At 41.3% G+C, this 19,895-nt stretch overlaps 1 protein-coding gene and 2 long non-coding RNA genes across 3 annotated transcripts in view; 2 read left to right on the top strand and 1 right to left on the bottom strand.

Annotated features, from left to right (window-relative positions):
- The window catches only part of LOC310762213 (cytochrome P450 2J2-like), a 40,991-nt gene that overhangs the window by 4,819 nt on the left and 16,277 nt on the right, over positions 1-19,895 (top strand). The window contains exons 2-3 of the mRNA XM_083612907.1: positions 11,158-11,320; positions 14,529-14,678. Of these exons, the coding sequence (XP_083469033.1) occupies positions 11,158-11,320; positions 14,529-14,678 (313 nt within the window). The remainder of the gene's footprint in view (positions 1-11,157; positions 11,321-14,528; positions 14,679-19,895) is intronic.
- Positions 19-11,151, bottom strand: LOC310762294. Its single transcript, XR_014547934.1, has 3 exons — positions 10,830-11,151; positions 9,826-9,978; positions 19-2,013 (listed from the first exon to the last, which is right to left on the bottom strand). It is a non-coding gene; the product is annotated as an uncharacterized lncRNA (long non-coding RNA).
- On the top strand, positions 11,327-13,707 carry LOC310762289. Its single transcript, XR_014547929.1, has 2 exons — positions 11,327-11,918; positions 12,229-13,707. It is a non-coding gene; the product is annotated as an uncharacterized lncRNA (long non-coding RNA).

Here is a 19,895-nt window from a genome sequence, read left to right as displayed (position 1 = left end):
AATTGTTGAGTAACAAATATAACTTTCTGTATGGAAAATTTCTATATTCCAATTGTTTTGTTAATTGGAACATTATTATTATTATTATTATTATTATTATTATTAACCACCCAATAAGACGCGCCCACAGAAAAAAATCAGGTTTTAAAAGGGCATAGGATGTCAATGAAATCAACCAAAGGCCTAGTTAAAAAGGAAGATTTTGCCAGGTGAACTTCCCTGGCGAGAGAATTCCACAGATGGGGAGTCACTGCAGAGCAGGTCCATTCTTGTGTTGCCACCCTCTGGACCTCTTATGGAGGAGGAACACAAGGAAGGGCCTCAGAAGATGATTTCAGGGTCTGGGTAAGATCATATCGAAAGAGGCGGTCCTTGAAGTATTGTGGTTCTGAGCCATTTAAGGCTTTCTAGGTCAAAACCAGCACTTTGAATTGGGTCCAGAAACTAATTGGTAGCTGGTGCAGCCGGACCAGGAGCGATGTAATATGCTCTTGTTCCGGTGAGCAACCTGGCCGCTGAATTCTGCACTAGCTGAAGTTTCCGAACTGTCTTCAGAGGCAGCCCTATGTATAACACATTGCAAGTAATCTTACCTTGAGGTTACCAAGGTTAAGAAATGTAACTTTCTATATGAAAAAAGAATAAAATATTATTACAGAAAAAAGACAGACCACAGCATTCATTCACAGCAGCCTCTCAGCAGGTATTAACCTCCATGCCCTATTCAATCTTTTTCACTCAAACCAGAAGCACTTATAAAAAACAAATTATAAACTAAAATACCAAAATCTTCTTAAAGGATCTCTACGGTAAACTAGGGTTGCCATTTTTTAGGAAATTGTTGCGCTTTTTCCATTGGGTTGCCATACATCTCAGTGTTCCTGACATTTTGCCGATTCCTGGCAGGACATGTCAGGAATTTTCCAGATGTATGGCAAGCTTACAGTAAGTGCTAATCTCCAGGTAATACTCTCTCCAAGATTACAAGGGCAGGGCTGTGAAATCAGCTTCAGAGAGTCATTTAGAAAGCCGTGAAACTAATTTCACTTGGAAATGAAGTCTTGCTACCACTTACAAGTTGACCCATAGAAAATACAACGTTTTATGTTGCCTTGTGTTTTCCCCTGATTTCACATAGCTACCGATGCTGCCATTATCCTACTTTGTATGGTTTTGTGCTTTTCAGTATTAATCAGAATCTTGCCCCTTTATACTAGTTTTAATGTGTGTCGTTCATAGCTGCTTGTTGAAGGGCACTTATCTCCAAAACACATTGTGTAACACAAAAAGCTGAATTAATAAAACAGCTTATTACAGTATGCTCTTGGTCTTGTCTTCCTTCTGTTCTACTGCATGTTGCAACATGGCCTAGAACACGTATGTCCAACTTTCAAGAGACTGAGATCTACTCCCACTATAAAAAAACTGGTGGTGATCTACCAAATTTGTTGAGCTTTTTTAGGGAGCCAATGTTCTTGAGCTTTCCGGAGGGTTCGGGGGGCCCCCAAGATCTACCACAGACACACCGCGAACTTCTAGTAGATCACGATCTACCTGTTGGACATCCCTGGCCTAGAATGCTGTGTACTTATTCCCTTCCAACAGACGGAAGGGGAACAAGTTCAACTGGCAATGAAGCAGGAGCACATCAGCCTTTCTCAACAGCAGCTCACGTGTAACCAGAGAAGACAAGAGACAAACAGAACAGGCACCTTTCCATTGCCTCCTCCGCAAGCATTAACTCTTTGTCAGACCATAGTTTAGTTTATTTGTTTGTTTCTTAAATACAATTATGAGCCTTTTTTCAGCAAAAACTCTTCAAAAAATACAAAATTACTCAACCATCGGATATGAACATATTAACTTTTAAAACATTGGAATTGGTAATATTCTCTAGCCCAGACATGTATCATCTGAATTCCTTGCCATATATTTGCATGGTGGTGATGCTCCTGCTGTGACCCACCGTGGGTCTGAAACCTGACCCAGGGCTCTAACCCAGCTTATGCCAACCTTTTTTTTTTTTAAAGATATTTATTAGGCTTTTACAAAAAACAAAGATTTACAGAATAAAAAGAAAACAGAAAAAAGCAAATAGACAAGAAAAAATTAAAAACACAAGTCCGTTTTTTGGTATCCTTAAGCTCATTTGCTAGTTTCTTTGACCTCCTCACACCTTCCCTTTTTGTATTCCCATTCACATAATCAATTCAGCAAATCCTTACCCTCTTTCATTTATCTTAGCTCTATATCATAACATATTATAACCCTATATTTCCCTCCATTTATCAATTAATTTTTGCATATTCTTGTTAACTTTTGTTGCTAAATACCACTTATTGCCAATCCAAACATAGTTTTAACATTCATTAATTTTACAATATTTCTGAAGATAGTCTTTAAATTTCTTCCAGTCTTCTTCCACCACCTCTTCTCCCAAGTCTCGGATTCTGCCAGTCATTTCCGCCAGTTCCATATAGTCCATCATCTTCATCTGCCACTCTTCCAGGGTGGGTAGCTCTTGTGTCTTCCAATACTTTGCGATAAGTATTCTTGCTGCTGTTGTTGCATACATAAAGAAAGTTCTATCCTTCTTTGGTACCAATTGGCCGACTATGCCCAAGAGAAAGGCCTCTGGCTTCTTCAGGAAGGTATATTTAAATACTTTTTTCATTTCATTATATATCATCTCCCAGAAAGCCTTAATCTTTGGGCACGTCCACCAAAGGTGAAAAAATGTACCTTCGTTTTCTTTACATTTCCAACATTTATTATCGGGCAAATGATATATTTTTGCAAGCTTGACTGGGGTCATGTACCACCTGTATATCATTTTCATAATATTCTCTCTTAAGGCATTACATGCCGTAAATTTCATACCTGTGGTCCACAACTGTTCCCAGTCAGCAAACATAATGTTATGACCAATATCTTGTGCCCATTTAATCGGATTTAACTGTTTCATCCTGCGTGTTCCATTTTAGCAGCAAGTTATACATTCTTGAAAGTGTTTTAGTTTTGGGTTCTAACAGTTCAGTTTCCAATTTTGATTTTTCCACCTGGAAGCCAATTTTTTTGTCCGAATTATAGGCCTCTCTTATTTGATAATAATGAAGCCAGTCTCGCACCTTATCTTTTAATTTCTCGAAACTCTGCAATTTCAATTTGTCTCCTTCTTGTTCCAATATTTCCCAATATTTCGGCCATTTGGCCTCTATATTGGACTTTGTCAGAGCCTTTGCTTCCATTGGTGACAACCACCTTGGGGTTTTATTCTCCAGTAAGTCTTTGTATCTTATCCAAACATTAAACAATGCTTTCCTGACAATATGGTTTTTGAATGCTTTGTGTGCTTTAACCTTGTCGTACCACAAATATGCATGCCACCCAAAAACATTGTTAAAACCTTCTAAATCCAAAATGTCTGTGTTCTCAAGAAGCAGCCATTCTTTCAGCCAGCAAAATGCGGCCGATTCATAATAAAGTTTAAGGTCTGGCAGGGCAAATCCACCTCTTTCTTTTGCATCGGTTAGTATTTTAAATTTTATTCTGGGCTTCTTGCCCTGCCAGACAAATCTAGAAATGTCTCTCTGCCACTTCTTGAAACAGTCCATCTTGTCCAAAATTTGCAGAGATTGAAACAAAAATAACATTTTTGGCAGTACATTCATCTTTATAGCTGCAATTCGGCCCAACAAGGAAAGCTTCAAATTTGACCATATTTCTAAGTCTTTTTTCACTTCTGTCCAACATTTCTCATAATTATCTTTAAATAAATTTAAGTTCTTCGCAGTCATGTTAACCCCCAAATATTTAACTTTCTTCACTAATGTTAAACCTGTCTCCTTCTGAAACCTCTCTTTCTCAATCGGTGTTAAGTTTTTCTAAAGGACTTTGGTTTTTGACTTGTTCAGCTTACCGTATTTTTCGCACGATTGGACGCACCGGACCATAGGACGCACCTAGTTTTCAGGGGGGGGGGGGAAATCAAGGGAAAAATATGATCCCCCCCCCCGCAGCTCTGGGAGCAGTGGACAGGCTGCACGCAGCCTGTGCGCTACTCCAAGACCTTCTCCCTGCTTTTGCGGGAGGTGGCAGAATTCCCCCACCTCCCGCAAAAGCCCACAGGAGCCCCGCGTGACTCCTGCGGGCTTTTCGACCAGGAGGGAGAAGGGACTGAAACGGCCCGTCAGTCCCTTCTCCCTCCTTGGGGAAAAGCCCCCAAGAACCGCTCGCTCTTTAAAGGCTGCGCGGCTCCTGCGGGCTTTTCTAGGAGGTGGGGGAATTCCTAGAAAAGCCAGCAAAGCCGTGGAGCTCCTTTAAAGAGCACACGGCTTTTGCCTGCTTTTGCGGGAGGTGGGGGAATTCCCCCATCTCCCGCAAAAGCCCACAGGAGGGAGAAGGGACGGACTCGGCCAGTCAGTCCCTTCTCCCTCCTTGGGGAAAAGCCCCCAAGAGCTGTGCACTCTTTAAAGGCTGCACGGCTCTTGCAGGCTTTTCTGCGAGGTGGGGGAATTCCCCCACCTCCTAGAAAAGCCAGCAGAAGCCACGGAGCCCCTTTAAAGAGCGCACAGCTTTTGCCTGCTTTTGCGGGAGGTGGGGGAATTCCCCCATCTCCCCCAAAAGCCCACAGGAGGGTTGGAGAGTAGCGGGAAGGTGTCGCACGCCTTCCCGCTGCCCCCCAATCTCTGGGGCTGGCGATGGGGGAAGCGCTGCTTTCCCCACCGCCAGCCTCAAACCTGGGTTGGAGAGTAGCGGGAAGGCATCGCTGCCTTCCCGCTGCCCCCCAATCCCTGGGGCTGGCGATGGGGGAAGCGCTGCTTTCCCCACCGCCAGCCTAAAACCCGGGTTGGAGAGTAGCGGGAAGGCGTCGCACGCCTTCCTGCTGCCCCCCAATCTCTGGGGCTGGCGATGGGGAAAGCGCTGCTTTCCCCACCGCCAGCCTCAAACCCGGGTTGGAGAGTAGCGGGAAGGCATCGCTCGCCTTCCCGCTGCCCCCCAATCTCTGGGGCTGGCGATGGGGAAAGCGCTGCTTTCCCCACCGCCAGCCTCAAACCCGGGTTGGAGAGTAGCGGGAAGGCATCGCTGCCTTCCCGCTGCCCCCCAATCTCTGGGGCTGGCGATGGGGGAAGCGCTGCTTTCCCCACCGCCAGCCTCAAACCCGGGTTGGAGAGTAGCGGGAAGGCATCGCTGCCTTCCCGCTGCCCCCCAATCTCTGGGGCTGGCGATGGGGAAAGCGCTGCTTTCCCCACCGCCAGCCTCAAACCCGGGTTGGAGAGTAGCGGGAAGGCATCGCTGCCTTCCCGCTGCCCCCCAATCTCTGGGGCTGGTGATGGGGGAAGCGCTGCTTTCGCCACCGCCAGCCTCAAACCCGGGTTGGAGAGTAGCGGGAAGGCATCGCTGCCTTCCCGCTGCCCCCCAATCTCTGGGGCTGGCGATGGGGGAAGCGCTGCTTTCCCCACCGCCAGCCTCAAACCCGGGTTGGAGAGTAGCGGGAAGGCGTCGCACGCCTTCCCGCTGCCCCCCAATCTCTGGGGCTGGCGATGGGGGAAGCGCTGCTTTCCCCACCGCCAGCCTCAAAGAGCAGACTCTCCTGGCTTCAGCGGAAGCAACGCAAAGCCTCCGGAGCGCAGGCTTCGGAGGCTTTGCCTTGCTATCGCTGAAGCCAGGGAGCCTGCATTCGCTCCATAGGATGCACACACATTTCCCCTTCATTTTTGGAGGGGAAAAAGTGCGTCCTATAGAGCGAAAAATACGGTAAATCCTGCCACCTGACCAAATTCTTGAATCAGTTCTAATACTCTTTTCATACTAGATTCTGGCTCCTGTAACGTTAAAACTAGGTCATCTGCAAAAGCCTTCAATTTGTATTGTTTAGCTCCGACCTGAATACCTTTAATCAGACGGTCCCTTCTAATCATATCTAATAAAACCTCCAGGACTGAAATAAAAAGCAATGGGGAAATTGGGCAACCTTGTCGTGTACCTTTCTCTATCTTAAATTCCTCTGTCACCACGTTGTTAACAATTAGTTTAGCCTTTTGTTCTGGGTAAATTGCACTTATACCATTTTCAAACCCTTGGCCCACCCCCATCCCCTGAAGATTTTTCTTCATAAAACTCCAAGAAATGTTGTCAAAGGCTTTCTCCGCATCTATAAAAATTAAAACTGCTTTAGTATTTATGTTCACTTGCAGCTTCTCCAAAATGTTAATTATATTCCTCGTATTGTCAGACAGGTGTCTACCTGGGAGAAAGCCAGCTTGGTCCTTATGAATCTCTTCTACTAAACCTTTTTTTAACCTGTTAGCCAAAATATCAGCAAATATTTTGTAATCCACATTGAGCAGGGATATGGGGCGGTAGTTCTTAAGTTGCGTCTTTTCAGACTCAGTTTTCGGTATAAGTGTAATATAGGCTTCCTGCCACGACTCCGGTGCCTTTTTCCCCTCTAAAATTTCATTGCAGACCTCCTTTAGTGGCCGAATTAACCAATCTTTCAAAGATCTATAGTATTTGGAGGTTAAACCATCTGGCCCTGGAGATTTGCCCAACTGCATATTCTGAATGGCACCTTCCACCTCCTGTTCTGTAATTTTGTGGCTCAACATTATCTTATTTTCTTGAGAGATTTTTTGTAGTCCATTTTTCCTCAAAAATTGGTCTAAATCAGTCTCTTTCTGCGGCCCTTGTGTATATAGTTGTTTAAAATATCTCTGGAAACACTTTCTAATTTCCAATGGATTCTGTATGTTCTTTCCATCTACATCCAAATTTGTAATGGTATTTAATTTTTGTCTTTTCTTCATCTGCCAAACTAGCAGTTTCCCACATTTATTAGCCGATTCGAATGTCTTTTGTCTCATTTGCTTAATTTTCCATTCCACTTCCTGGTTTATCATTTTCATATATTGTACTTGACATAACTTAATTTCTCTCAGAATCTCTTGCGATTTTGGTTTCGCTCTTAGTTTCTTCTCTCCTTCCTTTATTTTTTCCAAAATTTTATCTTTTTTCTCATTTTGGACTCTCTTCTTTATTGCATTCTGTTGAATCAGAAACCCTCTCATGACCGCTTTGCTTGCGTCCCAGATTATCCTTTTTTCAACCGTGGTATTCAAATTTATCTCAAAATAGTCTCTCAATGTTTTTTGGGCATTCTTAATCACCTCTTGATCTCTAAACAAGGTGTCATTCATCCTCCATCTGAAGGAACCGATTGGTGTTAATTTCATCTCCATCTTCACTGCATTATGGTCGGAGCAAGTTTTTGGGCAAATTTCCACTTTTCGAGTCTTAGGTGCCAGTCCTCTAGTTATCCATATTTGGTCAATTCTTGTCCAGGTCATATTGGCTTCAGAAAAGAATGTTCCCTCTCTTCCAAGGGGGTTCTTGGTTCTCCAAATATCAATCAAGTCCATATTGTCAGTCAATTCAAAAAAGGTTTTTGGTAGTCTGCCATCTTTAGTTACCACCTGTCTCTGCGACTTATCCATGTTTGTAGATACCACTCCATTCATATCTCCCATCAAAATGATGTTATAGTCCATATAGTCCAACAATGTCTCATGCAATTTCTTAAAAAATTCAGACTTCCCCTCATTTGGTGCATACACTCCTACGATCAAATATTTTTCTCCTTGTGATTGAATCTCAATTGCAACAAATCTTCCTTGTTCATCTTTAAAGACAAATTTCGGTGATAGGCTCTCTTTGGCATAAATAGCAACTCCTCTCTTTTTAACTTTGTCCGATGAAATAAATTCTTGGCCCAATCTTTTATTAATCAAAACTTTCCTATGGAGCCTAATCACATGGGTTTCCTGTAAACAAATTAAGTCCAATTGTTCCTTTTTCAATAAATGAAATACTTTCCTCCTCTTCTCCGGGGAGTTAAAACCGTGAATATTCCAGCTTAATAGTTGCAGAGACATGATGTGTTTATTCTATTTTCCTCCAACTGCTCCCAAAAGCTCGTCTAATTCTTGCGGTGGTATCTTTTTTTTCGATTTGTCAAGTCCCAAAGGTGGTAGTGCTATGTCTAAAACTCCTGGTCTCAAGGCTCTTGGCTCTTCTGTCGCTTCTTTTTGTAGGTCTTCTTCGTAGTCTCTCAGAAATTTTTCCTTGTCTTCCACTGATCTGATTTTGAACTTTTTCCCTTTAAAGGTAAAAGATAGTCCCTGGGGGAATTCCCATCTAAAAGCAATGCAATTCCTTCTCAGTAAGGCCACCAAGTCTCCGTAGTTGGTTCTCAAGTCCAAAAGATATTTCGGTATATCCTTAAAAATCTCAACTCTGGAATCGTTGATCTCTAAGGTCTTCTGAAAGTGTGCACTCAATATTTTATCCCTCTCTTCCTTCGTACGGAGGGTCACCAAACAGTCTCTCACCCTGTTTTTCCTCCCCCCTCTTCCAAGTCTGAAGGCGCTCACTATCTTAAAATCTTTTTCCAGCTCCAAATTCCAAAATTTCCCAAATTCCTGTGTAAGATAGTCACTCAGATTTTCCTTTTCAAGTTCCGGCACAGCTCTGATCCTCAGGTTTGTCTGTTTCTCCTTCAATTCGATCATAGACAATAAAGCCTGATGATCCCCAATCTGTTTGCGCATAGGTTTAATTTCTTCCTCCACAGCCACAACTTTTTCTTTTGCTTCCTCAGCTATTTTTCTAGTAGACGCAGATTCCTCCAACAGTTTTTCAATAGCTTTTGTGTTTGAATTAATACTGGCTGTGTTCCCTTCAATTTTGGTTGATTGGTCTGAAACCTGTTTGCTTAGGCCTTCCAATTTCTCAAAAATTTTATTCAATACAGATGTAAATTCCCCTTCTGAGGCCATTCCTTTTGTCTCGGCTTGCCCCGAGTCTTCCTCCTGAGTCACAGGGAGGCCGGGTACGGATGCTCTACGTTGCTGGGAGACTGTACTAGACTGTTGTGCTCTGCCCTTGGATCTTGTTGCTCTTTGATCAGTCATCCCCTTTTATCTTCAGTCAAGGTCAGTCCCACGGTCAAGCCTTACTGTGGAAATTCCCTAATGTCAGCAATGGAAAATTCCCCCAGCTGGATGCACACTTCAATAGTCCTCTAGGGGGACACTGTGTCAGCCATAAAGTTCACAGTAACAAAGTCTTTTCTAACTTTCCGTGTCCCCTTCAATAAAAACATGCAACAATTTCCAGTCCAAAGAAGACTCTCAAAATGTATCTCCTTGCAGGGTTAAACCTTAAAGGTTACAGTGTCCATAGGCAGTGCGAGTTCCAATGTAACAATTCTCATAAGCCTGGCAGTCCGTTCCCAGGGAATCCAAAAGAAAGATTTTTTTTAATTTTCCCAGAAGAAATAAAGTCACTTTCCTTGCTTCCCCCCCTCTCCTAATCTGGGGGGGGGGGGAGTTCATTAACTTTAATGCTTGGATTTAAAGCTTTAGCGGCTCCGCTTTCAAAGTACTAGCATAAAACGTCTTTGCTTTGATCTATTACAAAACGGAAAGGCGGACTTCCTGTTTACACCTTTCCGCTTCAGTGCCAATTGACGCTTTCCCCCCCCTTCAAATCCAGTCTTTTAAAATCACCTACTCACGGATAGTCGTTTAGCAGCCAAATTTTCACAGGAAAAAGGTCAGCGCTCTCCGGCAACAGCTACGCGGCTTCACCCCACAGAAGAAGCAGTCGACTCACAGCACCGCGCCGCTCCCGTTGCGCTCCGGAACCCCTTATGGGGCTCCCTTGCTAAATCGGGGGGCGCTGAGGGTGCCCGCCGAGTCCCACGCTCGCAGGCTCCTTCTGCCTGCGATTTCCAGCCGGGTCTCCGCTTCAGCCTATGCCAACCTGGTACCCTCCAGATATTTTGGACTACAATGCCCATCTGCCCCAACCACCATGGCCAATAGTCAGGGATGGTGGGAGTGCTAGTTCAAAAGCATCTGGTGAGCTACAGGTTCCACATCCCTGCACATACAAAGATTGTGGCAAGATCATTTTCTGGCAAAGATTTATAATAATAATAATAATAATAATAATAATAATAATAATAATGATAATTTATTATTTGTACCCCGCCCATCTGGCTGGGTTTCCCCAGCCACTCTGGGCGGCTTCCAACAAAGATGAAAGATACACTAAAATGTCACATATTAAAAACTTCCCTGAACAGGGCTGCCTTCAGATGTCTTCTGAATGTCAGGTAGATGTTTATCGCTTTGACATCTGATGGGAGGGCATTCCACAGGGCGGGCGCCACTACCGAGAAGGCCCTCTGCCTGGTTCCCTGTAACTTGGCCTCTCACAGTGAGGGAACCGCCAGAAGGTCCTCGGAGCTGTACCTCAGTGTCCGGGCAGAACGATGGGGGAGGAGACGCTCCTTCAGATATACTGGACCAAGGCCGTTTAGGGCTTTAAAGGTCAGCACCAACACTTTGAATTGTGCTCGGAAACGTACTGGGAGCTAATGTAGGTCTTTCAAGACCAGTATTATATGGTCTCGGCGGCCGCTCCCAGTCACCAGTCTAGCTGCCACATTCTGGATTAGTTGTAGTTTCCGGGTCACCTTCAAAGGTAGCCCCACGTAGAGCGCATTGCAGTAGTCCAAGCGGGAGATAACCAGAGCATGTACCACTCTGGCGAGACAGTCTGCAGGCAGATAGGGTCTCAGCCTATGTACCAGATGGAGCTGGTAAACAGCTGCCCTGGATACAGATTTGACCTGTGCCTCCATGGACAGCTGTGAGTCCAAAATGACTCCCAGGCTGCGCACCTGGTCCTTCAGGGGCACAGTTACCCCATTCAGGACCAGGGAATGTTCCACACCTGCCCGCCTCCTGTCCCCCCAAAACAGTACTTCTGTTTGTGCATCTTCTTGTCTGTCGCAGGAGGGCTGGTTACTATGAAGTGTCTCTGCTGCTCTGATCCTAGGCAGAGGCAACATGGGTAGGAGGGAGTAAAACAAATGGGTTGGAATTATGGAAGGGAGGGAGGGAGGAAGGAAGGAAGGAAGGAAGGGGAGGGGGGAGGAGGAGGAGGGGAAAGGATGATAGCAAGAGAACTGCACATAGTGAGAAACTGCAGAGGTGAGGGAGGATGACGTTCTCGTATTAAGTTGAAATATCCAACTGCATTTTTTGAACACATCATTCCTCTCTTCTCTTTTGACCCAAATGGTAGCTAGGAAAGCAACATGGAAATATTTTCACCCTATGGATAGGACATCTACCCATTGTAGTAGTGTCTGGATTCCAAGCAGTGAAAGAAGCGCTCATTGACCACACTGAAGAATTAGACGAGCGACCAGAGACTCCTTTCCTTAGGACTCTGATAAAAGGAAAGGGTAAGTAGTGAAGAATAAGAATTTCTACTGGTATTTTCTGAAGATGAAACTTTTAAAGGGCTGTCCAGAAAAACAGAACAAAGGTTCTCTATTACTGCTGCAACACAGCCGGAAATGCATTACCTAGGAGCCAACACCTAGGGGCTGAGGTCATTCAGAGTGGCTAGTTCTCATGCTATCAAATGACACATTTGTTTGGGTCCTTGAAAACCTGGCTTCAGCACATGTGAAGATTTGATTGATTATGACATCTCTAAGAAACACAACACACTGCTTCTCTCAACAAGCTCTTCCAACATGTTTTGGGCATGGACTCATGTGGCAAATATAACATGTGAACTTTGCAATCACATAGTTACTATCATCATTATACATTATGAATTGCTTCTTGCATGTATGTCTCAAGGCAACTTACAGAGATATAAAAACAGTTTAAACTATGAATAATCATAGTTTAGAAGTCCCGGGTCCTAAGTAAGTCAGATTATCCTCTAACAGGACCAGGGCCTTCTCAGTGATGGCTCCGACCTGGTGGAATGCTCTGTCCCATGAGACCAGGGCCCTGCAGGATTTAACTTCCTTCCGCAGGGCCTGTGTTGTAGTTGTTGTTTAGTCGTTTAGTCGTGTCCGACTCTTCGTGACCCCATGGACCAGAGCACGCCAGGCACTCCTGTCTTCCACTGCCTCCCGCAGTTTGGTCAAACTCATGCTGGTAGCTTCAAGAACACTGTCCAACCATCTCGTCCTCTGTCGTCCCCTTCTCCTTGTGCCCTCCATTTCCCCAACATCAGGGTCTTTTCCAGGGAGTCTTCTGTTCTCATAAGGTGGCCAAAGTATTGGAGCCTCAGCTTCACGATCTGTCCTTCCAGTGAGCACTCAGGGCTGATTTCCTTAAGAATGCCTGTAAGACAGAGCTATTCTGCCTGGCTTTCAATTTGAATTTAGCCTGGTCTTTTATTCCCATTCCTCCCCTCCCCTCCTCTTTTTATGAAGACTACCCGCTCTGGGATCCCACAGCTAATTCTCCCCTGGTCTCCTCTCTGGCCCAAATAGGACTAATTTAGCCAGCTAGCCCTGGTGATCATCTAATGTTTATTGGCTGGATTTCCCCCCTAAATTGATTTTTGAATTCTGAATTTATTGTTATTCACGTTTTATACTGTATTTTATGCTGTTTTTTGTTGCATCAATTAAGTGTTTTAAATTTGTTGTTAAGCGCCCTGAGCCCAGTTTTCTGAACTGGGAAGGGTGGGGTATAAATAAAAAAATTATTATTATTATTATTATTATTATTATTATTATTATTATTATTATTTATTATAAAAGGTTTTAAAACAGTACAAAAACCAACAACAACTAAATATGGGTTAAAACAATAAAAGGTATACACCTATTGAAGTGACCTTTGTACATGACTGGGAAAGCTTGTTGGGGGGAAAATGTCTTCCTTTTTTGGGGGAAAGTGCAGAGTCATATTCTGAATGCAGTTCCAAAGAACAGGGACATTCACTCTGAAAGACACAATGTGAGTTACTGTGGGGCTGGCCTGCCCAATAATTCCTATCACTAACTCCACAGTTTATTACTGGTGCTAAGGGCTCCTCCAGAAAACGTTTTTTAATTGCACATTCATAATGATTTGTGCTCATAATACTTTCAAGGTGGTTATATCCAACTCCATTGTCAATACTATTTATGCCTGCAAAGATTTTGAGGTGATCATACAGTTTCATTTCCATTCTGTCACATCCTTTAACTTTCTGCTGAAAACTACAAATGCACAAACTTATTTTTGTCCCACTTTTGTTGCAATATACTTTCCCCAGACAGAAATAATGCAGTAGTGTTCAGGCAGCGTTGCAGAAGAATTAACAAAGCAGAATATATCCACCATTGATGCATTACGTCTTGTCAAAAATATGGTGCAGAATTCACCCTCAGTTAAAAAACCCAAACCTGTCTAGCTGGACCAGTAGAAGTAGTAACTGGTTGACACCACACATTATATCCTTAAAAACAGTGTCGAAAAATTGGCTGAATTGGGTTTGTTTGGTTTTCCATACTTTTTATTGAAACTTTTCAGAAACACTAACTAAGCAAACAAACAAAAAAAGTAAAAGAGAGAAAGAAACGCCAAGCCCTGTCTCAAAGGTAGATCTTAACTCTTGTCTCACATAGAAGGGAGTGGACCCTCCCAGCTCTCACCTGGGTGCTTCCCTTTCTTCCCCCAGTCCCCCACCCTGGGAGATCTTTCCTTCTCTGCCTCTCACACAGGGTCTTTCACCAGCCGGCTATCACCTTCAAGTGTGTACCCAATAGTCCTCCTCCATTCCAGTATGGTGACTTTATCTCCCCCAAAATTCCAACCGTTCCTCCATGTTTTTTTTTTATAAAAAACAAATTCTTCATTTCTATTTAAACAGGAATCTCTGCACTGTAGTCATATACAGTGGTACCTCAGGTTAAGTATTTAATTCATTCCGGAGGTCCGTACTTAACCTGAAACTGTTCTTAACCTGAAGCACCACTTTAGCTAATGGGGCCTCCTGCTGCTGCTGCGCTGCCAGAGCCCGATTTCTGTTCTCATCCTGAAGCAAAGTTCTTAACCTGAAGCACTATTTTTGGGCTAGCGGAGACTGTAACCTGAAGCGTATGTAACCTGAAGTGTATGTAACCTGAGGTACCACTGTACAATATTAAAAAATAACCCATAGTTATTTACTTGTTGTATATTCATTATTTTACACCCGGTTTTATATCTTGTGATCCCATTTCCTGTAGGCAGTGATTTTCCATCCTAATTTAGCAAGAGAGAAAGAAAAAACCTCCTTCCATTTCCACCACTTCCATTCTTTTCCCAATAGCATCACCAGAAGCTTGATAGATAGAAGTGAAATTTGATTGTGATGGCCTTCCATGGAAAGATCTAAACTTGTCGACATCACACTGTATCAGATACCAGTTTTCTCTTCAAAAATCAAAACGGTAGAGCTGTCGAGAAATCTCACTTTTTGCTGATACTGTAAAGTGAGCATGCCTGTGACGTCATTATGAGCGTCTGCGCATGTGTGAGCAGCAAAACCCTGAAGTAACCTGTTCCGTTACTTCCGGGTCGCCGTGGGAGGCAACCTGAAAAGATTTAAGATTTAACCCGAAGCGACTTTAACCCGAGGTATGATTGTTGTTATTTCTCACTGATTTTCCATAGGTATTGCATTAGCAAATGGTCACACCTGGAGGCAACAGAGACGCTTTGTTATAGTCACTCTGCAGAAGCTGTGGCGGGAAAAGAAAGGCATGGAGCACCAAATAGCAGAGGAGGCCCATCAGCTCGTGGAGGCTTTTGCACGTTCAAAGGGTATGTGATGCTAAGTGATGGTGCTGAGCTGGCATTTGGAGATATATTTGTGTCCTACCTTTGTCCATTTTTTTCCCCATTTCTTTTTATTGAATTTCACTTAGATAACCAAAAGAGAAAACAAATCAACAATTTCAAAAGGGATATCCAAACACAACATTAAAATAACATCAGTTTCCGTTACAGTTCTTTGTCTTCACACTTAAATCTTTATATCTTTAAATATTTAAATCTTTCCTCTACACACCTATTGACCTCCATCCCTCCCAATTTCAGGCTTCTTAATAAAAATACTTTCTTTTTCCTGCAGCTGATAATTGTTAATGGTTTACACATCGTAAGATCTATATCAAACCTGCTATAGTTTTTAAGTTTCTATAATTCCCTTCAATGTATACCATAAATTTATTCCAGTCACTAATAAACTGTGTATTTTTTTGGTTTCTGATTTTTTGTGTCATTTTTGCTAATTCAACAAATTCAAATAATTTTATTTGCCAATCTCTAATCGCTGGGGTGTTTGGACTTTTCAAATTTTGTGCAATTAATATTCTAGCTGCAACTGTAGCATACTGGAATAATGTCTTATCTTCTTTTTTAATTTCATCCCCAATTATTGCTAGTAGGAAGGCCTCTGGTCTTTTGGGGAAAGTGTATTTAAATATTTTTTTTTAACTCATTATAAATAAGTTCCCAAAATTTCTTCATTTCTTCGCATGTCCACCACATATGGTAGAAATTGCCTTCTTTGATTTTACACTTCCAGCAGGCCTTATTTCCTGTTTTATACATTTTCCCTAATTTTGCCGGTGTGATGTACCACCTATACATCATCTTTTCCAAATTTTCCCGGAGTGTGACACATGCCGTGAATTTCATTCCACTAGTCCATAATTTCAACCACTTATCATATTCTAGATTGTATCCCAAATCCATTGCCCATTTTGTCATGACCTCCTTTATTTCTTCATCTTTGGTGTCCCATTCTAATAATATGTTATACATTTTGGATAATAACTTGGATTTACCTTCAATTATTTCTATCTGAAATTTAGATTTTTTCTCGTTCATCCATACTTTTTTATCTTCCTTCCATGCTGCATTTATTTGATGGAATTGCAGCCAGCCTGTTAATTTGTCTTTCAACTCCTCATATGTTCTCATCTTCCATCCGCTTTCTGATCTTATCAATAGGTCTTCATAGGTCAATCTTTCTCCTTCCATATTTGCTTTTTTGGTAGTTAAAATGTCGATTGGCGATAACCACCAGGGTGTTTTCCATTCTAAAAGTTTTTTTATTTTTCTCCCAAACTTCATATAGTGGCCCTCTAATAATATGGTTTGAAAAACCTTTGTGTACCTTTTCTTTATTTAGCCACAAATAGGCATGCCAACCGAATCTATTGTTGAAGCCTTCTAGGTCTAGCAGGTCAGTGTTTTCCAAATTAATCCAATCTTTGATCCAACAGAGGCAGGAGGCCTCGAAATATAATTTCAGATTAGGTACTGAGAATCCCCCTCTTTCTTTCCGATCTGTATGAAGTTTAAATCTAATTCTCGGTCTTTTCCCTTGCCATATAAATTTCGAAAGAGTTTTTTGCCAATCTGTAAACATTTTGGAGCCTCTAATCACTGGGATATTTTGAAACAAAAATAACATTCTTGGGAGTATGTTCATTTTTATTGCCGCCATCCTTCCCGTCCACGAAAGTTTCACTCTGTTCCATGTATCTAGATCTTTTTTAATCTCCGTCCATGTTGTAAGATAATTATCCTGAATTAAATTTATGTTTTTTGTAGTTAGCCAAATTCCCAGATACTTTATTTTTTTTGCCACCTTAATTCCATTCTGTATCTCCAATTTTTCTCTTTCATCTTTTCCCAAATTTTTAGTCAGCATTTTTGTCTTTAATTTATTTAATTTGAAACCGGATAGCTTGCCAAATTCTTCTAACACCTCCAAGGCCTTACTAACACTTTTTTGCGGATTTTCTAAGGATAACATCAAATCATCTGCATACGCTTTTAGTTTATATTCTTTCGTTCCTATTTTGATCCCTCGAATCTCTGGTGTTACTCTTATTTTATTCGTGATTACCTCTAGTACCATAATGAATAAAAGCGGGGATAGAGGGCATCCCTGTCTTGTTCCTTTTTCAATTTTAAATGAATTTGTTAGATTGTTGTTTATAATCAGTTTAGCAGATTGATTCGAATAGATTGCCTTTATTCCTTCCATAAACTCGCCCTCTAGCCCTGCTTTCTCCATACTTTTTAGTAGGAACTGCCATGAAACATTGTCGAATGCCTTTTTGGCATCGATGAAAATCAGCGCCGCAGGTACTTCATTCTTACATTCCAAATATTCAATGATGTTTATGGTATGCCTTACATTATCTTTAAGTAACTTATTTGGAAGGAATCCTGCTTGATCTTTATGTATTAGATTTGCTAGACATTTTTTAAGTCTACTTGCCATCACCTCCGCGAAGATTTTGTAATCGTTATTTAATAGTGATATGGGTCTGCAGTTTATAATATTTAATTTATCCATGTCTGGTTTAGGGATCATCGTAATGTGAGCCTCTTTCCATGTCTCTGGTGCCCTTCCTCCTCTTAATATGTTGCTCATGATGTCACATAGCACTGGCGTTAGTTGGTTTTCTAATACTTTATAATATTTGGCTGATAATCCATCTGGTCCTGGGGCTTTCCCTGCTTTCATCTTCCTTATCGCTTCTTGGATCTCTTCTGCTTTTATGGGGTTATTTAATTGAATTCTTTCTTCCTCTGTTATGGTCTTCCCGCAGTAATCTTCTAGATATTTTTCTATTCGGGTTGTTTCTTCATCTTCTTTTTTGTACAACTTCTCATAGAACTTGAGGAAATTTTCCTTTATTTCTTTTGGGTCTTCTATCAATTGCTCCTCTATTTTTATCTTGTTTATCACATTTTGTTTTTGCCTTCTTCGCAATTGCCAAGCTAATAGTTTACCTGTTTTGTTAGCTGACTCGAAATATTTTTGTTTCATTAATTTAATTTTCCATTCAATTTCTTGACTTGTTAACATTGAATACTGTTTTTGTAACATTTTTATTATTTGTATGTTTTGTTCATCTTTCGGATTTGTTGTTAATTTTTTCTCACATTCTCTTAGCTGGCTAAGAATTTCCTCTTTCTTTTGTTCTCTTACTTTCCTCTTATAGCTGTTTTGCTGAATAAAAAACCCTCTTAAAACCGCCTTACTGGCGTCCCAGACTATGTCCATACTTGTTTCTTTATTAAGATTCAGGCTGAAATAATCTTTTAAGGTGGCTTTGGCTTTTTCAACAACATCTTCACTCTCCAATAGATATTCATTCATTCTCCATCTGAACCCGCCCTGTGATATGCCTTTTATTTCGAAAACTATCGGGTTATGATCAGAGAGGGTTCTAGGTTTGATTTCACACTTTATAGTTCTTAATGTAAGTTCCCTTGAGACCCAGATTTGATCACTTCTGCCCCAGCTCTTATGTGGCTCTGAAAAGAAAGTGAATTGCTTCTCTATTGGGTGTTTGTATCTCCAGATGTCTATTAAATCTAAGTTTTCCTCCAAATTATTAAAGGATCTTGGCAGTTTCCCTTGGTTACGTTTTTTCTTTTCTGATTGTCTGTCTATTTCTGGTTTCGGCACTCTATTGAATTCTCCCAATAATATCGTCTTGTTACACTCTAACTCCAGTAAAATTTGTTCCAGTTTCCTAAAAAATTCCGGTTTATTCAGATTCGGGGCATATATGTTTATCACATTAAGTTTTTCACCCTGGAAGTTAATTTGTACCCCCAAAATCCTTCCTTCATCATCTTTACAGATCACTTTGGGTTCCCATTTTTCTTTGACGTATATCGCTACCCCTCTTTTCTTTTCCGCAATAGAGTTTATAAACTCGACCCCCAGCTTTTTGTGTATCAAAATATGTTTATGCTTTTTAGTCACGTGTGTCTCCTGTATGCAAATTAAATCAAGATTCTTTCCTTTCAGAACGTTCACAATTTTATTCCTTTTGGTTTTTTCATTCAAACCGTTCACATTCCACGACAAAACTTTCAAATTCATTATTATGACTACTTTCCAATTTACAAAAAAAAATTTTTCCTTCCAGTAGCACCTTAAAGACCAACTAAGTTAGTTCTTGGTATGAGCTTTCGTGTGCATGCACACTTCTTCAGAAAAAAAAATTTTGTTTTGACTATGGCAGACCAACACGGCTACCTATCTGTAACTGGAACTATGGAAGGCTTCTAATTTACAGACAACTAATAATTTAAATTCAAGTGGTTTTGTTTTCTATATTCTCTTCCTCTTCTTCTTCTTCCTCTTCCACTGCTACCTCTTCCTCTTCTTCTTCGTCTACTCCTTCTTCCCTTCCTTTATCTTCTTGTTCTTTTCCTTTCTCTTTTTTCCTTCTTCTCTCCTCTGGATCTCCATTTCTTCCTTCATATCTCTCTTCTACTTTTCCAAGGTCTTTCTCATATCTACGCAAAAATTTCTTCACTTCTTGGGTCTCAGTAATCCTAAATCTTTTATCTTTGTAAAAAAAGGAAATCCCTTCAGGGAACTCCCATCTGTATTGTATGCCATTCTTTTTTAGAACACTTGCCAGCTGTTTATAACCTTCCCTTTTGCGCAGGAGTCTGGTTGGTATCTCTTTAAAGATGATGATTGGTCTGCCATCAATTATTAATTTCTTTTGATAGCTTATTCTTAATATCATATTTTTCATCTCTATCGAATTGAATATAACTAGGCAGTCTCCTGCGACTTTTTTGATTTTACTTGTTTGGTCCTTGTTTTTATTCTAAAAGCGTTTTCCATTGTATATGCAACCTCTTCTTCTTTCAGTTCTAACCATTTCGCTAATTCTTTAGTCATTTTTTCTTTAATATTTTCATTTATTTCTTCTCCTACTCCACTAAATTTCAAATTTAACTGTTTTTGTTTCATTTCAGTCATCGCTAAATTGTCCAAAACTTGATCTTGATTTCTATTCAGTTCTCCTATCTCATCCTTTATCCTATCTGTCTCCTTTCTTTGTTCTTTCATTTCTTTTTGTATTTTTTTATTTGTTTCTTCCATAGTCTTTGACCGAACTGTCAAGTCTTTAATTTTACTTGACAGTTCTCCTACTGCTCCCTCTATTTTCTTATCTATCAACTCATGCATCTCTCCTAGTT

Source organism: Podarcis filfolensis (genome assembly GCF_964270895.1).
Source record: "Podarcis filfolensis genome assembly, chromosome: 5".
NCBI classification, from domain to species: Eukaryota; Metazoa; Chordata; class Lepidosauria; order Squamata; family Lacertidae; genus Podarcis; species Podarcis filfolensis.
The sequence above is the reverse complement of the archived record's forward strand: the minus strand, read 5'-3'. Positions and strand labels throughout refer to the sequence as shown.